Source organism: Mycetomoellerius zeteki, unplaced genomic scaffold (genome assembly GCF_001594055.1).
Source record: "Mycetomoellerius zeteki isolate Tzet28-1 unplaced genomic scaffold, Tzet1.0 scaffold106, whole genome shotgun sequence".
Classification (NCBI taxonomy): domain Eukaryota; kingdom Metazoa; phylum Arthropoda; class Insecta; order Hymenoptera; family Formicidae; genus Mycetomoellerius; species Mycetomoellerius zeteki.
In genome coordinates, this window is record NW_017255975.1 from 2579536 (window position 1) to 2600699 (window position 21164).

General features: G+C 32.5%; 2 protein-coding genes across 2 annotated transcripts; one reads left to right on the forward strand and one right to left on the reverse strand.

Moving 5' to 3' along the window:
* The first annotated feature begins 230 nt into the window (after positions 1-230).
* Positions 231-5303, forward strand: Cpap3-d (cuticular protein analogous to peritrophins 3-D). The gene is made up of 5 exons (XM_018449387.1): positions 231-405; positions 2149-2367; positions 3293-3560; positions 4897-5031; positions 5222-5303. The coding sequence occupies exons 1-5, from the start codon at positions 351-353 to the stop codon at positions 5235-5237; spliced, it is 693 nt and encodes a 230-aa protein (XP_018304889.1). The 5' UTR covers positions 231-350; the 3' UTR covers positions 5238-5303.
* A 1075-nt stretch (positions 5304-6378) lies between these two features.
* On the reverse strand, positions 6379-16385 carry LOC108723534 (chondroitin proteoglycan-2). Its single transcript, XM_018449361.1, has 3 exons — positions 16071-16385; positions 8475-8885; positions 6379-7169 (listed from the first exon to the last, which is right to left on the reverse strand). The coding sequence occupies exons 1-3, from the start codon at positions 16117-16119 to the stop codon at positions 6859-6861; spliced, it is 771 nt and encodes a 256-aa protein (XP_018304863.1). The 5' UTR covers positions 16120-16385; the 3' UTR covers positions 6379-6858.
* Positions 16386-21164: the final 4779 nt, after the last annotated feature.

Consider the following 21164-nt stretch of genomic DNA (forward strand, 5'->3'; position numbering starts at 1 on the left):
TTTTACATATTGTAGAGATCTCTTTCCCGACTTTCTCCAACAGCTTGGCAATTTATTCAGCTTAAATTCTCTTCTCTCTCCAAATCGATATATCTCACGACACTGAAGGATCCAAGCGTGGCACCCGGACGAAATTCATCACTCTCGGCGCCGCTGGTCGGCAGCCCGAGCACGTAGGCAAACCAGCGGCGATCAAGGGGGATCCTGGTGGGGTTTGGTGAAGCCGCGGTGAAGGGAGTGAAGGGAGACGGGACTGTTCGGAGGTGTACCGAGGCCGACACCTAAAGTGCGCGCCAATCGTCAACTTCGCCGTCAGAGACAGTAGTCAAGCCGAACTGAGTGCCGGAAAGATGAGCTATTCGAGGAGCGTGACCCTGCTGCTGCTCCTGGCAATCCTGGCACGTGGTAAGTCCACCACCACCGCCACCGCCAACCACCGTAACCCGCGAGGTAGTTACCTTCACCTCGCCTACGCGCGACCCTATATCTCGCATCGTGTGTGCATCTTCGCCTCGGAATCCGCTTGTCGTCTTCACCTGTGCATCGAGGAAGGACTGCCTCTTCGCAGGCGTAAATACTTTCTTCTTCTCCATGGACTCCTGATAGGTTGCGACATCACCCTCCGCGAGACTTTCACCAACGAGACACCATATGTTAAGATCTGCGTGTATGACATAACGGCGGACATTCCGAGGTGATCGATGAAAAATGTAACGAAGCGATTTACGATGTAACCGAATTGTGGAACAGGATGGTTTTTCGATATTTTTTTAATAACAAACTTTATTTTTCAAAAAAATTGCGCTTAACACATCTTTTCCTAATCTTTTAATAATTGTTGAATGTTTTGATTTATATTTTGAAATGATTCATTTTTTAATATATGACATCATTTCAATATTAAAAATTTTTTATTTTTTTTATACTGCATTTCTTTTATACTGCAAGGTTATAAGCAAAAATAATTTACCGACTATTTATCGACTATTTTTTTTCAGTCTCGAAATTCCATTTCAAGAAAAAAAAATTTAAATATTTTATAAATTGTTTGTGTTGTTGTATCTTTTTTTACATTTCTATATATACGTATAAGAAAATAATCATGATGCCCGTCATACACACCCTTTGTCGCAACACACGTTTACGAAAAAGTTCAGGATAACCGACATTCGCTGTCATGCGAATTGAATCTTTTCAATTTCTCGATAAGTCAATCAAACTTAATCGATAATGTCCTGTTTTTCATTAAAATACATATTTTTGTTTTTGTTTATTCGAACAAGACAATGCGTTGCAAAATGTGTCACTTTTTGAAAAAATAAACCAGATCAAATATACAATTTTATGCTTTACACGTATTTCTTTCTAGATAATTATGATACAACGTTTTGACTTTGTTCTCCATATGCATATATTTATACACTCGCAGTGTAATGATTAATATTAAATACTATTTATATATAATATATGATAATAAAATACCATAATTTATTATTATATATTGTATACAAATAAATATATTACTTTAAACTTAAGAAGCGCCACTAACGGTCTGAACGTTAAGATGTTGAACTATTCTACATTCATTTTAAATGAATTAAATTCAGAAATTATAATTGCGTGCCGATATGGTTGTCGGACTTTCAACGCAATCAAATCTGAAATAATAATCCCCCCAAATTTCCCAACTTAAATTGTATACAAATATATATATATATATATGCAATTATTTTAGATTATTTAATAATTATTTATTAGTATAAAAATCATAAATTATATAACTCACAATAGTATTGTATTAATCAGTATAATACATTATAATACGTATGTTATATCGAGAGTAGTGCAGCCATAATAGAAGGAATAAAGAATTAGGAATAAGAAATAACGATTCTAATCTATCAGAAACCATGTATTCCGGTATATCCGATTTCTGATAGATTGAAATCTTTATTTCTTATTTCTAATTCCTTATTCCTTCTATTGTGGTCACACCTTAAATTGTATGCATTTTGAATAATATTTTAATATAAGAAATATTACAACGTTAATAATAATATTCAAATTGCATCTTAAAGAATAAAGATGCATTATACATTATTATTAGTGAAGAATGATTTTTTTGTCACGTAAACTCTCATTTCACAGCCCAAGGTGCCACCCTACTCGATGCCCCGCCATGCCCCGATCCTTACGGGATTCATGCTTATGCTCACCCTGAAGACTGCGGGGCCTTCTTCTTGTGCACGAATGGCACGTTGACCTTCGAATATTGCGAGAATGGACTTCTGTTCGATGGACACGGTGCCGTCCATAATCATTGCAATTATAATTGGGCTGTCGATTGCGGCCATCGCAAGGTTGACTGTAAGTATTACATTCGTGATATTCGAATCACCTGTTACTTATTATTACCCCAACAGTTTTTACAATCTTTATCTATCTGATCGTTTAAGAGAAATATTGAATATTTGGTATAAACTTTATGTGTAAAAATACTATATACATATTAGAGTATAATATAGAAATGGCATAAAATAAAATATAAAACATGTTGCAATTGAATAAAATTAATATTAAAGTTGATATATTATTGTATTACAATTTATATATATAATTATTATATATATTATATTTATGCTATTATTAATATAATTGTTTTTTTTTTTTTTCATAAAAAATTATGTATTTTATATGAAGATAAAAATCAGTCAATTAGAAAGAAACATGTCAGGAAAGTAAAAGTCATACGAAACAAGTGATTTTAGCGGCACTTTAGTGGGTCACGTTAACGCCAATCATAATGATTTCGCTTTCAAGTGAATCTCTTTGGATCACTTATCTCTCAACCGGCTTAACGTCTCAACGCAATCGCGTGACTTTCCAGTTTCCAGTCTTATTTTTCGTATTTTATTGCGCCAAAAAAGTTGACGCTAATAAAAACCAGTAATAGCAGGTCAATGCATTTTGCTCTACTATACATGCAGGAAAAAATCATAATGTAATGGTTAATTGAACATATATTCTTTCGGTTATAGGATTTAGAATTATCTACTTTTGCAATATTTACAAAAAAAAAGTATAAAATAAGAAATTTCTTTCGTTTATTGAATGACACATTTAGTTTATTTTCAAGTCACCTTACAAAACTCTCGATATAATTAAGACTACATTAAGACTACTTCCATTATTCGTTGCGAATATTGAAAATCTATAGTTTGTATACTAAATTTTAAGTACTCGTAATAAATAACGGAACGCAGCTCAAGTAGGAACGCCTTCCCCTTTGCAGATACGCCGATTAGCAGTCCAGGCTGCGAGTATCAATTCGGTATGTATCCGGAGAGCGACAGTTGCAGCACCAGTTACATCAAGTGTGTTCACGGTGATCCGCTTCAGGCTCATTGCGATCCTGGTCTGGTTTATAACGCCAAGACCCACACGTGCGTCTGGCCGGACGAGCTCATCCCTTTCTGCAACCCCGAAGCTATAGTGGGATTCAAGTGCCCGCACAAGCTGCCCCCCAACAGTCCCTCTGCCAAGTTCTGGCCCTACCCGAGGTAATGTACGTGCTACGTGATTATATACGGGATACACGCACTTCCGAGAAATCACTCGTAATGAGAATCCACGCGGAAATAAAACTAGCAACGCGGGTCAACGCTCCGGGCAGGCGACACTTTTAATTCGCGCGCTTTCTTTCTTTCTTCGCTTCTTGGAAGATTAAAAGAATTTAGTTCCTTAATCTTTCGTGAGCAAGCAGTTGTTATCAATATTATTCTTTTTTTCAATATCGATTAATAATTTGTTCAATGATTACTTTAATCGCTAACCTTGTAATAATTTCTACAACACAAAGTATTCCTTTTTTCTATTTATAGAAATCAATTTCATCACATTATATATCTAATTTAAATATTTCCCGAAAAATTAACCTGGTGACTTATTATTCGAGATTTTCGGGGTAGCTTAATATCTCTTATTATATTCCAAACAATCATAATCAAAATCTAGACTTGTATAAATCTGATCATATCATCAGATTCTTACATGATTTCATGGACTCTGTAAATTTCCAGTTGCAATTTATTAAAATTATGTGTATAATTATTTTACTGCACACAGCCGCAAGATATAATAAAATTTTTCATCTTTTTCTTTCTTTTTTCTTATTCTTTCTTTTATTACAAGGAAGAGTCACTGAAAGGAAATATTATCCACCACTGAAAATCGTGAGAGTAAAAGGAATCAACGTCGTTAAATGTCAGACGTTTGTGCGTAGTGCTTCGATTTAAAAACCGGTCGTCTTCTAAAAAAAAACTGAGAGAAAGAGAAAAAAACACGCGTATTTTATTCAAATATTTAATTTTTTGTTACGTTAATAAACACGTCATTCTTTCCTCTCGAATCATGCAGAAAATGTTTCGAATGTTAAAACAGTGTCCAAGATAGATAAAAATAAAAAAGTTTACAATACTTTTTATTATTTAATATTGCAATAATTTAATACTTTTGAGGGTTTCCACGGGTATCTTTTTCAAAGAAGCTACGCGATTTTTTTGCGAATTATCTCCGTGTGTGATATTAAATATTAACGTTTCATGAACCTGATATTGTATCAAATTGCTTTTCGCCTTAATAAAGTGAACTGCAATATTCATAAAACGTTGGTATCTAACGATGTGTCAAGACAGAAATAATCTGAAAACCGCGTAGCTTCTTTATATTGCAATAACTTGCAATTATTATATTTTTTCTTGGTCACGGAGTCATAAATATTTCACTGTAAGTTTTTAAAGAGAGCAATTTTTATTAAACTGATATTAAACTATAATTTAAGATTTTTATATTTCTTTACGTAAACCAAAAATTTGGCACAAATGGCACGATTTTTAGATTCCCCGTACCGAGTGACTGCGGTAGGTTGATCACCTGTGTCGACGGACATCCGCGACTTCTCACCTGCGGAGATGGAAAACTATTCGACTCGGTGAGCCTGACTTGTCTGGACCCGGATGAAGTTCCTCACTGGTTTGTACATTTTACGTTTTAAAAACTTCAAATCAGAAACATTTGTTTGATTTAAACAAACTCAAAAAATAATATCGTCGATAAAAATTCACATACTTTTCGAAATCGAGATACCAATAACTCAGTTTAATGCAGAATATAAGATCAAATATTTTAATTTCCTAATTATATATTTATGTGTCTCTTTCAGCTCGAATGGTATTTAAAGTGGAGGCTCCTGATAATCATCAATTTTAAATCAATGAATTTGGCAAAAAGATATAATGATATTAATGGAAAGTTTACAAATGAAGTTTAAAAAAAATGTGTACAGCAGTAAAAAATCGAATTATCACAGGACGTATTAATTCTAAAAATTGTTTAAATTAAGGAAAATATCAATTATAAAAATTAAAAAAATTACGAACATAAATTACAACATGTTAATGATACAAATATTTTTATACAAAGAATAACTAGAGGAAATTAATTAACTAATAAGAAAAGAATTATAAAAGATGTATATTTCTATCAAATTTCATTTTGATTCGGCGTTGCCAATAAACGAAGATATATCGAACGTAAATTATTATTAATAGACGTTTAAAGGGGACCAATTGTACAGTGCGTGAAGAGCAAGTACGATATGTAGTACATATAGTGTATTTATATGTAATACGATATGTAATACATATAATGTATTTATGATAAATATAATAACAATGTACAGCCAGGCAACATTGAATAAAATCTGGACATGCGTATAAAAAATATACAACGTACAGTTTATTTCAATCGATCTACATATACGTGGTACGAGCCTTATTGTACGAGAGCGCAGGGTAGGGGAGGGGAAAAAGGGTGTGACAGGAACGGGGAAAATATTTACATCTCGACTGATGCGAATGGTAGTGAACGGTCCAGGAACCGAAAAAAACGAGATGTTCATTAATCAACATTTTATCAATTAATAATACGAACCTCCATTGAAAAGGAAGAAGAGCTCGATCGGTCAAAATGGACGGATCGATGGATGTCCTCGAAAATAGTTCCTCATTTTTACTAACTCTAATTCGGTTTCTTCAAAAACAATCCTATATTTGTACATATTTTATCAAATTAATTTATTCGATATTACTTTTTGTTTGCAATTTTTATGTTTTCTTTGATATTTTTAAGAGAGAATGTCTGAATTCTTTAAATTAATCTTTATAACATATTTGGTTAATTTTATTCCAGTCTTTCTAAATTTATAAAAATATTCAAGTGTCTTTCAGAACTTTTACCTTTCTGAAGGTTAGAAAGTTTTATTCCATTTTTCATGAGTTATCTCAGAACTCAAATTAAATCATTCAATTGATAAACTTTTCACTCTTTTTATACCAGAATTAATTGAAATAATAAATTTGTTGCTCATTAATTAGAATGAACCGGACCGTGTAATTATAGGTAATTACCACTCTCACTTTTACTCAAATTTGAATTTTATATGCGTATCTGAAAATCAAATCCTTGCGATGAAGATAAAATAAAGATTTTATCTACAAGAAAGAACAGAATTTTTCCTTGAGGAATCGCGGGACTTTAATTTCTCCGACATACAGGACAATTTCGGGACATTAAAAAAGATCTAAGAATTTTAAAAATCTCAAAAATGTAATCCTATGAGAATTCTAGAATTATAAAATTGCGGAACGCAAAATCACGCGAGAATCTGAGGAGATTTGGTGAGAGAATTGCTCGAGCTCTCCGCATCGATCGACGATCTCCGGGATCTCGCTCGTCGAAAAGGGATCTCCTGGTGCTTCCTTCGTCCTTCCAGGTCGGACAGGACGACCTGTTGCGACTTTAGTTCCTGGAACGCGTTCGCAGAGGAATCGGCAGGGCACCCGATGGCAGAGGTGGCACGCCAGGCGGCAGGTTCTCCTCCTCAGGTTCCTGCTCGTTGCGACCATCGGGCAACTCGCCCTCGGTGGCCGGCGGTGTCGTGGGAACATCGCAGTCCTCCGTCGGCGGTACCACGCACCTCAATGACCGCCTGTCGAACACCAGCATGGCCGGGCAGCGCTGCAACCGCGGATAACCACCCTGGCACTGCCAGTAACGGTTGCACGACTTGCCCAGAGGCACATTGCCGTTTGCGTCGTCGTTACAGAGTGCTGCAAGCAAGTTGTGTCTTATTCCTAGTCTAACTGAGGCGAGCGCTTAGAGGGGCTTCTGACGCTTTCGAGGAACTAGTTAATGACGATCGAGACACGCAAGATCGTATAGTTCATATGCATATATGTAAATATACCAATCATTATCTATAATTTTGATAAAATTTTGTTAAACGATTCAAAGTAAAATATTTTGTTAAAATAAAAATAAAGAATACGATTTTGCATTGCAAATTGGTTGATCGTTTTTAATGAATTTCTTGTTGTTTTATTGCAAACTGACGATATCGATTCAGTGAAAGTCGAAAACTTTCGTTCGGGATCTACCAATGATAAATTAATTCGAAATTTAATTATGCAGTATATACATTCGTGTGAATGTCTCTTATTTCCTTCTTTCACTTTGCTATGCGTGTGAGGTTATTAGCGTGATTTTCGAGACTTCTGTAAGAATTCAAAAGTATCGATAAAGTAATTTATCACTAATTATTTAGTGACAAATTATTATTCGCGTTAATTTGTCACTAATCATTAATCCCATTATCAATATTTAAACCGAATATTTTTATATGTAGAAGTACTTTAAAATGTTGTAAGAAATATTCAATATTTATTTCAATCTTGAAATATCTTTTATTACTTCCAACCTTATGAAAAAAAGAAATACGATCTCGCGTACGATCGATGCATCAACTAGTGTTTGACATTCAGAGAGAGGCGATGCGAATTAATAATAAACGTGTTTTATCGTATCCCGAGGGCGAAGAAGGGGAGAAAGGCGCGACAAGAATTCACTTCGAATGCTAATTAAGTGCCTCGCCCATTTTTCCTTGGGCACTGACTCCTGGAAGAAGCCGAGAAGTAGGCACGAGGAAACACATCGCGTCCGCCCACTTCCGAAAATGAAAATAATCGTTAAGATTCCGCTTCTTGTGCGAATTAAATCTGCCTAAAAACCGCATCTTAAAAATGTATCCGCTGAATTTAGCCGAATGCCAATTAATTCCCAAGATAAACGTTATTGCAAAGATAAATAAGAAAGCAAAAAGATCCAACTGTGGATTTAAAGTAGTCGATAAGAATCGAATGCTATTTGCAGAACATCCCGCTTATTCCTCAAAATACTTGTTTTTTTTTTTTATAAAACAGTATGTGATCATTAACATAGTTTCTTATACGAGATAATAATATTCCGTTTTGTATTTTTCCATGAATCATCTCAAGTTCTAATACATAAATTCTAATATCCAAACTTTTTGATAAAATCCCCTGGCTATCTCTCGACTTGCCGATCATCGTACTTACGATGCTTTTGGCATCCCTCGACGTTCTCGGGCCAGTCGCAGGATCTAGCCCGTTCATTATAGAGCAGACCACCTATGCAGAGCTGCTCAGTGGCGGTGCCGTTCCAGCAAGTCCAGTACCTGGTGCAGGAAGTTTCGTGGCCAAAGATTCCATATAACCAGTCACAGTGCTCGGTCGGGATCGGTGGATTTGCCTGGCGTTTGCCGTCACAGTAGTTCGCACGCCACGGATAATCGCAGCCCTCGGTGACACCGCGGTGCTTGCCGGCGAATACAAGACCATTCGGACAATCGAACAGCTCTGGGCGACCGTTCACGCATTCCCAATAGCGATCGCAGTACTCAGTGTCGCCCACCACTCGCGACTTTGTCTGGCACGGGTCGTCCTGTTGCTGCTTCTGGCCCAGCGAGCCTGTAAGCATGAAAGCATAAATGCTTGTCCTGCTAATTGAGTTATCTTTCATACTTCTTGAGATGAGGTTTGTTCAAGTTGTTGGGATAGTAAGAGAGATCATTTGGGAAGATTAGGGTGCAGCTTGGTCCTTTGACGTGGAATTTAGGAGAGTATTTATTTCCTCATTCATACGTGATTAATTTACAATTAAAGATGATAGTCTTCTTCTCTTCCTGGTTTTCCTCTGCCTCTATTCCTTACTTTCTCGACGCTAATCAAGCTACGTAAATTATCTGGATGCTCATTAATGAGCTCTCAAATTTATCCGCCAATTTATCGTGTCATTAACCTTTCTCAATAAGTGTTAATTATCCTTTCCTTTCCCTTTCGTTCTCGTCTAATGAACCGCGATTACGAAATATCAGAGTACATATAGAGTATCAAAATTACGAATTCCACCTGCACATGTCCTCGGCGAAGGACACTGAACTCCCCACGAATATTAAGGATCGTCGGCATATATTTACTAACAATGTATAATTTCGGAATCATTTAACGTAGCAATATTTGTTGAGTTAATTCGAAAATAACGATACCATTGTTATATGAGCGGAATTAATATACTGCTCAAGGATATCGCTCTATTGATTAATGCATGAAATGCCTAGAATATATATCCTTCTTCCGCGTTATAGAAAAATATTCCACGACAGAATGACATCACAAAGTTCTTTCACCAAGTCGCGCAATTCTTTGCATAAGGATATTCACGTTGAAAGTGAGAAGTTAAGACTAGGTATCAATAATGTCGTCTTTTTTATTTTTATTCAGGATATTCCTATCATAAAGATATAAAAATATTTTATTCTTACAAAATTTATGTGGGAATATTTTACAACTTTTCTTAAACGCCTTAAGAGTACTTTTTGTGACTTAAAAATATCATCTTAAAATATTTTGCGATTTAAACAAGTCACTCAGATTTATGACCTCGAAATAGAAGAAAATTTCAGGGGATTCTATAATTTTTATTTTTATTCTTTCTATTTGTAATCCTATTTAAATAAGGAATTAATTTTTTTCCATTTGGGGTTTACGTCGGAGTTACATGCGCAGATCGAAAGTATGCAACATAAACTGCCAGTGCTGTTTTACCACGATGTTCAATCGTTTCGCTAATGATTCAACAGAAAAGCAAATAATAAAATAAGGTGGGAAGCCGGCACGAGGCACGCTCCCAAGACTACTCTCGAGTGAAAGTGCCTAGCCTTGACTTGCAACCTTCGGGGGCAGTCCTGCTCCACACCCCTGCTCCACCTCTGGACCCTAAGCTCCCCTTTAATGCACGAAAGATTCGACCGACCAGTTGATTAACCTAATGTCATTTTCGATTCCAGTTGGAAGAATATTCCCTCATGTTTGCTAAAATTACGTTATAAACTTTTCTCAGTTTTATCTTCTATTTTATTTTTATTTTTATCGTAATTTTATTTTTTTCTTTACGTATAGTTTAATATATAATTTAATATATAATTTAACTTATTTTTAGCTTTCTAAGAGATTAATGTGTGTTCTGTTATCGAGAATCTATAATAATATAAATTTACTTTAGTTTGTAAGGGAAGTTTTCTGTTGTGAATTCTACTTACCTTATTTTATGAAACAAAAAACATAAATTAACATATAATCAATCATTCGTCAACAATTTCAATTTTATTTTTCATTTCTTCTTATATTTTCTCTCTCTGACTCTTTTCTCAATTTGTAAGCCATATTGTTCCGACCGCCCACCCTTAAAAGATCTAATCTGAGAATGGAATAAAGCCCTCACTCTTGCTCAATCTTTCTCTTTCTCTCAGGATCTGAAGATCGAGATTAAGATGAAAATAAAAGATCTTCAGAGAACAAGCGCAATCTTCGACAGGTTCTGTCTCTCGGTGCTCGAAGCAAAACGAGAGGTCATAACTCTATCTCCAAAACCATTTCGCAACAGATTTCTAATGATGCCACGCCTCAAATCTTTTATTTTCATCTCTATCTTGATTACGTTATTAAAGTGACGTTAATCATGATACTTAGGACTCATCATTCTAGATTATGTCAATTATCTTTGATAATAAAGTTCATAATAAATTACAAGAAACACTCAAAATATATTTAAAAGTACCATGACGAAATTTTTCACATCTTTCAAGATGTTGCAAAGAAAATTAGAATCTTGAAAAGAATTTTCCGAAATTTCGACATTCGCATAAGCGTCGAAACAAAAAGATACTATCAAGCAATAATGCTCGATAATAACAGTCTCGTTGATCATCATGTTTACATGCTATAAATATTTTATATTATAATCTGTAGCCACAGAAAAGTTGCATGTTGTTGGCTAACTAGTCTGAGCGGATAAGGGAAGGAAAGCGAGGCACGATCGATCTCACGATACGAATAATCTCGTGGGGAAGCAGCTTTGCCCGTCTGAGAAAGGACGTTTGAGAGATTGTAAGTTTCCACCAGCATACACACAGATTGCATAAACTATAGCCTTAATTATCTAAAAATATCTTTATAACATCTATGTCGTTAAATATATATCTGCTTTTACTTAAATTATGTATTTTTAAAATCTTATAAGTCCACAAATGTAACTTGAAAATTTCACATTTTATTTCTAAAATATTCTTTGACTTCGCAAATAAAACAATAGTAGCCATAGAATTTTTAGTTCTATGTAGATATTAAAAATTTTGATTTTTGAGATAAATGCTTTGACTGCAAAATAAAATCAAAATTTTTTTGTCTTCTCTCTCTAATAAATTTTTTATAAAATACATTTATTTTATATAATATCAATTATCAATTTTATATATTATTTTTCCTTTCTTTATATTAATCGAACAAAAGAATAAAAAATCTCGTCTCTTTTTCGAACGAGTGGAAGAAGAAATTCTTATTGCGATCATCGATGACTGGGATGTATCCAGACTGATACGATTACCAGGCATTATCCTTCAAGAATTATGCAAATGCCGTTAAGGATCCTTAATAAGAACCGTGGCCACCCGTGAGAGCGATCTTGCGCTCGAAAAATAAAGAAGATAAAGAAGATAGATTCATTTGGACGCAAAACCGGCGCGATTAATCGATTTGCGCGCTCGGCCGTCATGGTACCGCAAATAGGTGGAGACATCCACGGAGACGTCGTGGCAAATTACGCAAGCGAGACGCTTAGTTAACATGGCACCAGGTTACTTTCCCTTCCTTTACGATTCCTTGTAGGCAAGTAGCCGAAGCCGCAATGGCTTACACCTCAAAGCAGGATCGACCGGCGGCGCTTTGCTCCTCGCGAGAATTTCACGCTCCGTGCAAAACACGCAGCTTCGGATGAGTGACGGTTTAAGGAAGTTCCTCGCTTGGAAGAATTTACGAGGAATCGATTTTGCGCTGCAGGAAGAATTCTCGCGGCCTCGCTCGCGGCGTAGTATAGATTTATTGGCAGTTCGGTGGATGATCAGCGCGTGAAACATCATCGTTAATTTTTAGAAAGTACACTTGAGAAATAACGCGCGATAAAAATGTAAATGTCCTAATTTGAAAAAATGTCTCAACATAATTTCATTGTTGGATTCTGAGAAATGATTTTCTCGTACAGAATTTTCACAGCAAGAAATAAATTTGGTTTACAAGAAATTGATGCACTGAGACAAAATGTACTAAATTTTAATAAATATTTATTTGAATAGTGTCAACTAAACATTTACTTACAGTAAATAAATATTTATAAAAAAATATATAAAAGGTGATTGTGTTAAATCAAATTAATGATTACTGTACCAAATAAATATATCTTTATATTTAGTAAATATTTAATTAATACTATTCAAACACATAAATGATTTATTAAAATTTAGAATATTTTTCTCATCTGAATTTTATTGAATTTTATTAAATTTAACGAACTTCCTTTTCCGGATGAATTTCAATTTACTTTCATTGTTAATTTGTCATTTTGTTATTTCACACTTTTTCAGTGGCTACTTGTCAAAATTTTTAATTAAATGTCATCACAACAGTTAAGATAAAAATGTCTTGATAAATTTTCTAGAGATTAAATGTCACATAAATTACGCGTTAGACGAAAAAATGCACTCGACTTTTATTTTCAAATAGCAAGACAAGTCACAAATCTTTTTCTCTCTTTTTCCATCTCTCATTCTTGGCCTTCTCACGTTCCTTTTCATAAAAAATAAGTCGATCCTTCTTGAGACCGGTAGAACTCGAGAAACGCAAAATTAATGCCCCGCCTTATAGCTCGATAAAAGTGCAACGTTCCTCGATAAAAGCGCGCTGCGTCGGAACAACAATGACGTTTACGAGATCCGTTTCTCCTTTCCTTCCTGTTTGCATCCTTTTTATCGTCCAATCAATAATTCAAGTCGAGCGAAACGTTTTACCCGATGCTATTACATCGTCACTTCCGGAACCGGTCAACGTTTACGTTGCAATTCTGCGTTATAGGCGGAAAAGCAGGCGTGGGAAGCAGACAAATAAATGGATGAATGAATGGAATTTTTCTCCGCAAAGATTACGCACAGGAGCTGCCGATCAGTCTCGAAGTAATATTTTCAAATGTCGTCGTAGAAAGTAAGACTTCTTGCGTAAGCGTTATAAAACTGAGTTATCGACAATCATATATTTTCAAAGAATCAGATAGATTCCTTCGTGTAGACATCGCTATCATCGATGTTTAATGAATTGTGATAAAGAAAAGGTATGATAAAAAGGCATTTATGGTATGTAAATATTATGATTCACAAAGAAGAAAAGAGAAAGAAAAATTAAAAATAAAATTAAATAATACAAAAATAAAATTGAAATATATAAAAAATACAGAATTTTTTTGTATTATAGTAAAAACCAATATAAAGGTAAAATTGAGGATAAAATTATATAAAAGATACAATAATGAAATAAAATTTAAATAAAAAGAATAAGAAAATAATATTTATGATATATTTATTAGACTGCTGTATGTATAATCATAAAAAAATTTTTATAACCAGAATATAAAGATAATATTCATACACTAATTGAAATAACCCATCTCTCATTTAAAGGAAAATAAGATTTCTTAGAAATATTTGAACTTGAAAATGTGAATGAACAATAAGTAATTTCCACTAAAAAGTTGTTTGCTAAATAATTATAGGACTATAAACAATTGAGAGAAAGATAAAAAGAAACAAAGAGAAAGAAGAAGACAGAAAGAGAGAGAAAGAGAGTAAACTGCAGGCTGAGCTACTTTCATATTTTCACTCCTGGCACACGGGAGAAAGTTCTTGAGATGTGTGAAACCTGGTGAATGGCCACCATTGTTCTTACGAAGATGCGTGTAATAATTGCGGAGCAATGGACCACTGTTTACTACAGATTCTGCATCTCGAATGTCGCGAGGATTGTGCAATGAAAATTGTTCTCGGGCTCATTATCTAACTCCACGACATTGTTCTCCTTTATCAGATTAGTATTTATGTAATTTTGTCACATGAAATTGCTCATTAGTTTTCACTACTTTCGCGAACATGGAACTAATTTAATGGAATATTATTCTTAGAAGTTATTGTATCATTATAATTTTTATATAATTGATAATTATACATATAATATGTAACATTATTATGTAAAATTAATCGATTCCCTCATTTCTTTCAACACCAAAAAATTTCCCACAGAATTATTAATTCAATATATTAAATTATTCAGCGATTAATTTAATTCGCATATCTGCGAACATTGAAATCGATGAAAGAAGAAAACAAAATAAGGAAGAAAGAGAAAGAGAGAGTCTAATTGACAAATCATGGATAAATAACAATTCCTATTCATTTGATAAAAAACCTATAATATTTCTTACTTAATGCGAAAGTAATAATAACTATTACTAGTTAATCATCGATACAATATATCGATAGAAAGATACGATAATCAACCGTTCAATAAGAAAACGAAATAGGTCGCTTTCGTGAATCATCGATCTCGCGAAGGACACGAGACGATCGCCTTTAATCAATATAACGTCTGCGATTATAGCGAGGATTCGCAAAAGAAAGTAGAACGATCCGCGTGGTTTTTAGTTTCACTAAACTGATGACGGCTGCATGGAAATTTCACCGTTTTCATTTTCGCACCTCGCTCAACATGTCTTGGTTTTATTGATCGACTCTTATTATTTATAAAGATAGCCAGGCGAACGTACCTATCTCGAAAGTGAAAGCCAAACGGTCAATAGATCAAGTCAAGATCAAAGGCGATCGGCTTCTAAAAATGTCAGACGTTTCTGTGTGATTGAATTTAAACAAATATTGCTAGAGATTTAATTTTTATATTATTGAGATGAGAGAGATATGTATAATTATGTTTAATAAATGACGTTTAAATATTAATAAGAATTGTTAAAATTTATACAATATTCTTATTATCAGAATAAATTATTGTTAATTACAATTTTTAATAATTAAAAATTAATTAAATAATTAATTTTTAAATTCAATAACTTATTAAATCTGTAATAATTAATTTTTCATTAATGATGTTATTGAGAACAGAATGAAATTATGTAAAATAAAATGTAATTATCAAATTTTTAAAGTAAAATTTAAATAGTTAATTTAAATGATATCATTATAAATATATGTTAATAAATAATAAAATTTACAAAATTATAGAAACATAAAAATTATATTTACAAAAAAAATGGAAACATTTAACTCAATATCTGCAATAAACATGCTAAATTTATCAAAACATTAAATTATTATGAAAAAAATCCTCTTTTATTAACAAAAAAGTAAAAACATTTAATGAAATATCTGTAATTTTTTGTCAATATTTAATATAAAATTGTCAAAATTTATATAACTTTATCAATATTTCTTTATTATTAATGAGATTTTATTATATAATCAAATTAAAATAATTATTGTAATTCACTTTTAACATTAATAATATTAAAAATGTTTTAATTAATGTAAATGAAAACAAATATATATTTAATATATTTACTTATAGATAAACTAACAATATTAATCTACGCGGTCCATTGAATCAATCAGAGAGTCTGTAAGAATCTTAAAGGTAAGGCAAGGAGTAACCAAGCGAAGGAGAAGTCGAAGAAGACAGAGAAGAAAAAGAAGAAGCGGAAAGACTCACCCTGCGCAGCCAAGAGCACCAGGACAAGCGGAAGTATCTGCTGCGACATCCTGAGAGAATGACGTATGATAACGCGAAATGTCAATCCCTAGTCGGCAAAATATTCCGGTTTATGCCTGGGGAATATATTCTCTCTTTCTCTGCGTTGTCGTGTGGGAGCCGAGGAAGCTCGGCTGATGAGTTTTCGTGTCGAGACTGGTCACTGGGAGAGGCGATTGCTTGGTGTCTTATATGAGCGCCCCACTCTCCATCCCCGACCGATCTCTGGGGCCGCATAGGAAGGCTCTACCTGGAGGAACACACCTGGTTTCGTCTATCGGGAGTTCTAGAATTGATAATGGCCTGATGACATCGTCGTACAATGCATCCGCAGAAATCCCTTCATGTGACTCGTTAAGAGACGGTTGCACACGTCCTTAATAATAATAATAATAATAATAATAATAATAATAATAATCGTCATACTCGACGATTTATTACACATTGAGGCCATTATCTCGTGCTTAACGCTTCGACTATGGATGATTGTCTACATTTCCTTGGGAGTAATAGTATTGTGTACTAACTGATGACCTCATTTTCTGTTTAGCTCCCATTAGGATCATTCGTATATGAATAACGTAAATTAATAGGAAAAACAAGATCTTCAGTTTGAATGCCTTCAATCTAAATTTAAATTGGATCTAAATTGTAAGTAAATACGAATGTAATTCTTATATTTCGGTAAGTGAGTTAGTAAATATCTTCGGCAGCGCGCATCAAAACTCTTATTAAAAATATTTCTCTCTCAACCTATTTCTATATATTAATAATAAGCAATATAAGAAAATAATCATTAAATAGATAATAATTATTATTATATTTATTTAAAATAGCAAAATAAGTAGGTAAAAAGAATAAATCAGTAAAATAAATATAAAGACGAATAAATGAATAGAAAGTTGCATTTACAACAGTTTAACTAAATATTAAAATACAATTGAGAATTGTCATAAAACTTGATGGGAAAATGAAATATATCCCCATAAATTATTTACAAAAATTTTCATCTCATATTCTGTCAAATCCTCCGTATAAATCATGTGCTACAAATCAGTGCCTATGCGTGTTTGAAAAACTTGCCTATTTCATTAAGTACAAATTTTCTGTGGATAAAACAACTTTGCAAGGCTAGACGGAGCAAGACTAATTAATAGTTGATATCGTCGACGCTTCAGCTTACAACGTGTACTCTTTCATGATTGAAGAACAGGTATTCCACTAAGAAAGAGAGGGGAAGTGAAATTCTGTTCCGAAGAAAACAAGATCGTCACGGAATGCGAGTAAAATTTTTGCTCGTTAATTAGGAAGAAAATCCATTCAGCAAAAATTTATTTTTAACCACTTGAAAAAGAAAAGTAATTACATTTGTTATGTTTTTTAAACCATAATGTCTTGTAACCAATACTAACAAATATTATAAGTGTTCTATTGCTCAACATCTGAATAGACGAAACAAACAACAATGAAATGTTATAATATGTTGAAATTATTCAGCCAATGTAAAGATCATTTTTTTTTCAAGTAGACAATGTTCTCCTAGGACTGAATCTCCCTTCCTCCTATATTATTATATTATATCTGTAAATTATATAAGTATATACTGTCATGTCGATGTGACACAATTTGTATGAGAAGTAGGCATCTCCTGCGACTCATCGAGAGTGTGTGTTTCACCTTTATTTTCATCGTCTCATCGCATGAAGCTGATCGGCTGGACACTCGGGGAGGGAAAGAAACCGTGAAGGCCTTGTCTCGAGGCCGCTCATGCACGCGAAATAAACGTTGCAGTTAACGGTAGCGGTTCGAGATAACGGAAAAGATAGACGCCACGTGCTTGTGAATATCTCACCTCAGAATTATCGCGATAATTATAATCGCGATGCATGCGATTCACGATAGAATCAGTTTGATTTTTTGATTATTATTCGAAATCAAGATAGAAGAGTTTAGAAAGAGAAATTAAGTAATTAAGTATAATTAGATTATAAATTCAAATTCAAATTGAAATCAACAAGCTTGAATGGCATAATATTATTATAATACATTGAAGTATTCGATATTCAAAAAGTAAAATTCAAAATTTAATTAAAATATCTTGCATTTTTTAAATCGTTATATATGTACAGGGTGTCCCACGGGAAAGTGTTGAAACTAATCAGCTATCATTTTCGAAAGTATTCAGTTATTGAAAAAACAAAAATTGCGCTGAAAAGAGGAAAATCTGCAATTTTTAATTGTATAAATAAAATTTAACAAAATGTTTGTGTATTAATTTTATTGATGAAAAATATGCTAAAATCAAGTAAACGCTAAGATTAATATCAAAGACCGTAGATAAGATCGAAAAACAGTTTCAGATTTAGTAACAGCTATTTAAAAAGTTATTAGCAATATTAAAAACGATATGTTAGAAAAAGTTTTTACGAGTTTTCGTAACAAAAATTGTGTTTTATACAAATTCAGATGGTGCGCACTCCGAAAAAATTACTTCTTGGGATTATGAGCATATTTTTCATCAATAAAGTTAATTGCAATATATGCATATGAATACAATAAGGCCCAAATAAAAAATAAATTAAAAATAATGAAGAAAGTAAACATTTTCTTTCTAAATCAGTTTTAAAATTAACTGAAACTGAATTATTAATCATAGAAAGGAAATTTCTTAGGACTTACTCTACTCTCAAATATTACAATTATCTTTAATTTTGTTCCTAATTAACTCTTCAATCTTTGAAAATTTTTAGCAATTTGAATGCAATTTTCGCTTCTTAAAAGATAGTAGCATTGAAAATCGTTATTCTCTGGAAGCATTGAAAATCATTATTCTCTGGCGTAAACTCCACACATAACAAAAAAATAATAATAACAATAATAAAAATCACATAAGTGAGCCTTATTTAATAAGTATATGTTTAAAAAAAAATACTTATACTTATTTCAAAAAAATTATTTATTAGTTATTTTCCATAGTTAGGAAGTTGAATAATACTATAATGAATTATAATAAATTATGAAACATTGTATACTGGTAAATTTTGCAGCGCGGATTATAAAAAGACTCATATTAGCCTCATACACACAAGTTTTTGTTGTGTTAAATAAACGTATTGCTATCGATTTCAATTCTTTAATCTTTTTTTATCTACTTCCTATGACACATCTTTTAAGCATATAGTGCAGGCGTAAAGCGAGTTTTAAAGTAATAAATTTAAAAGTTGGCCTTATTCGGCTCAGGTACCTTATTAATTCTTTTAAAAGACATAACAAATGTAATTACTCTTTTTTTTTCAAGTGGTTAAAAATAAATTTTAGTTATGTAGATATGGGTACAACGATCTTAATATATTAATAATATAAGCATAGAAAAATATAATGAATTAATGGCTCCTTTCTTGCCACCTTTCCTCGTGATTCAACGGGAATTTCTATAAATTGCTACTCCGATCTTGATCACTAAGAAGTCCTAACATTCCAATTCCCCAACGGGAATTCGCGACTAAAGGAATTCGAGATGTTTCAAGAATGATCGGACTTTTTTGTTTAACGTCGCTTTATTCTAGTTGCAGAATCGAAAGAAAAAATTTCACTGTACACGAGTTAGAAAAATTCTTTCTAAGAATGTTAATGTATTTGTTTTCATTTAAAGAATAAGATGGATATATTTTTATTATCGCATATTATGTAACACTCATTCACAATGTATATCAATTGTTCAAATTGGAAAAGACAGACCTTCAATTTTCGAAATTAAAAGACTAAAAATATTACTGTGCTCTGTTTTCTCTTTTAACTCGAAACAAAAGGATAACTGCTAATTAATATAGAAAACAGCAGTTTCTTGAATATATTTGGATCAAAAAATATATAATATAAAAAACATTGTATTAAAACGACCGGCGCTTTCCAAGGATTTTCACTGGGTGCTCTTATGCAAGTGAAGGCAACGACGGAGAGGACAAAAACGGACGTTTGTTGGATAAAATTATCACGATGCTCGGTGGGAATGGTCACAAGAGGAAACGAGACATATAAGAATGAAACAATGGGACGCCCAGTTTCGCAACTATCTCGCAATCCCACCCTCGATTTGCAAAAGAGGAGATTGATCGTTAACGTACAAAATTACTCACGATCACGTGGATGTTCGTGTTTTCTGTCCCATGTAACTAAAGCTTGAATATATAAAAATTAAAAAAGTTAACTACAAAAATAAATACATAATTAATAAAATTATCAAGATAAGGTTATAATAAATAAAGATTGAAAATTTTAAATTGCTTTATAAACTTATTTTGAGTCTTATTTAAAATGAGAAAAAAATTTAAATTAAATATAAAGAATAAATGATTAATTATAGACAAAATAATTAATTATAAATTAATATTCTCCAAAATACATTTATATAAAATAAACGCAAACATTGGAAATTTGTAAGTTAATTTTAGTTTTTTAATTTGATCTTTTTATGTAAAATTTACGTAAAATTTTTTAAACTTTAAATTTTTTATATGAATATTTTAATAATTATATACATTTATATATGAATATTATTATTATTTAATTTTTATGAAAATTAGTATAAGAATTTATTCAATACATCCTGAGAGAACGCCTAGATAGTGGCAAGCCGTGTTGCACTAGAGTAAAACTGGTATCGTCTAATTTTCATATAAATGTAATATGCAAATATATCCTAAAAACTTATACAAAGAACAGTTCTTTTTATATTTCCTCCCCTTAGATATCATTCAAAATTATAGACATAATTAATTTTTCATTTTGTCTGTAATAAAATTATTTGAGCCTTCAGATTTAAAATACATACTTATATATAATTTTGTATATTTCTCTCTCTCTCAGTAAATTAATTCTTTTTATATAAAATGGAATCTAATGTATATAAGAATGAATTCATATATTGTATTAAAAAATATCGGTGTTACACTAAAGCATCGGTCGAGAACTTACCACATATTAACTTAACTTTACATATTAACCACTTAATACATATTCTCTCTCTTTCTCTTTCTCTTTCTCTCCCTCTCTCTC

Coding starts and splice junctions, on each gene's coding strand:
- LOC108723534 (XM_018449361.1), bottom strand. CDS start 16,119: ATGTCGCAGCAGATACTTCCGCTTGTCCTGGTGCTCTTGGCTGCGCAG. Junction 8,886..16,070: donor GGTGCTCTTGGCTGCGCAGG/GTGAGTCTTTCC, acceptor TCATGCTTACAG/GCTCGCTGGGCCAGAAGCAG. Junction 7,170..8,474: donor CGAGGGATGCCAAAAGCATC/GTAAGTACGATG, acceptor ACTTGCTTGCAG/CACTCTGTAACGACGACGCA.
- Cpap3-d (XM_018449387.1), top strand. CDS start 351: ATGAGCTATTCGAGGAGCGTGACCCTGCTGCTGCTCCTGGCAATCCTG. Junction 2,368..3,292: donor CGGCCATCGCAAGGTTGACT/GTAAGTATTACA, acceptor TCCCCTTTGCAG/ATACGCCGATTAGCAGTCCA. Junction 3,561..4,896: donor AAGTTCTGGCCCTACCCGAG/GTAATGTACGTG, acceptor CACGATTTTTAG/ATTCCCCGTACCGAGTGACT.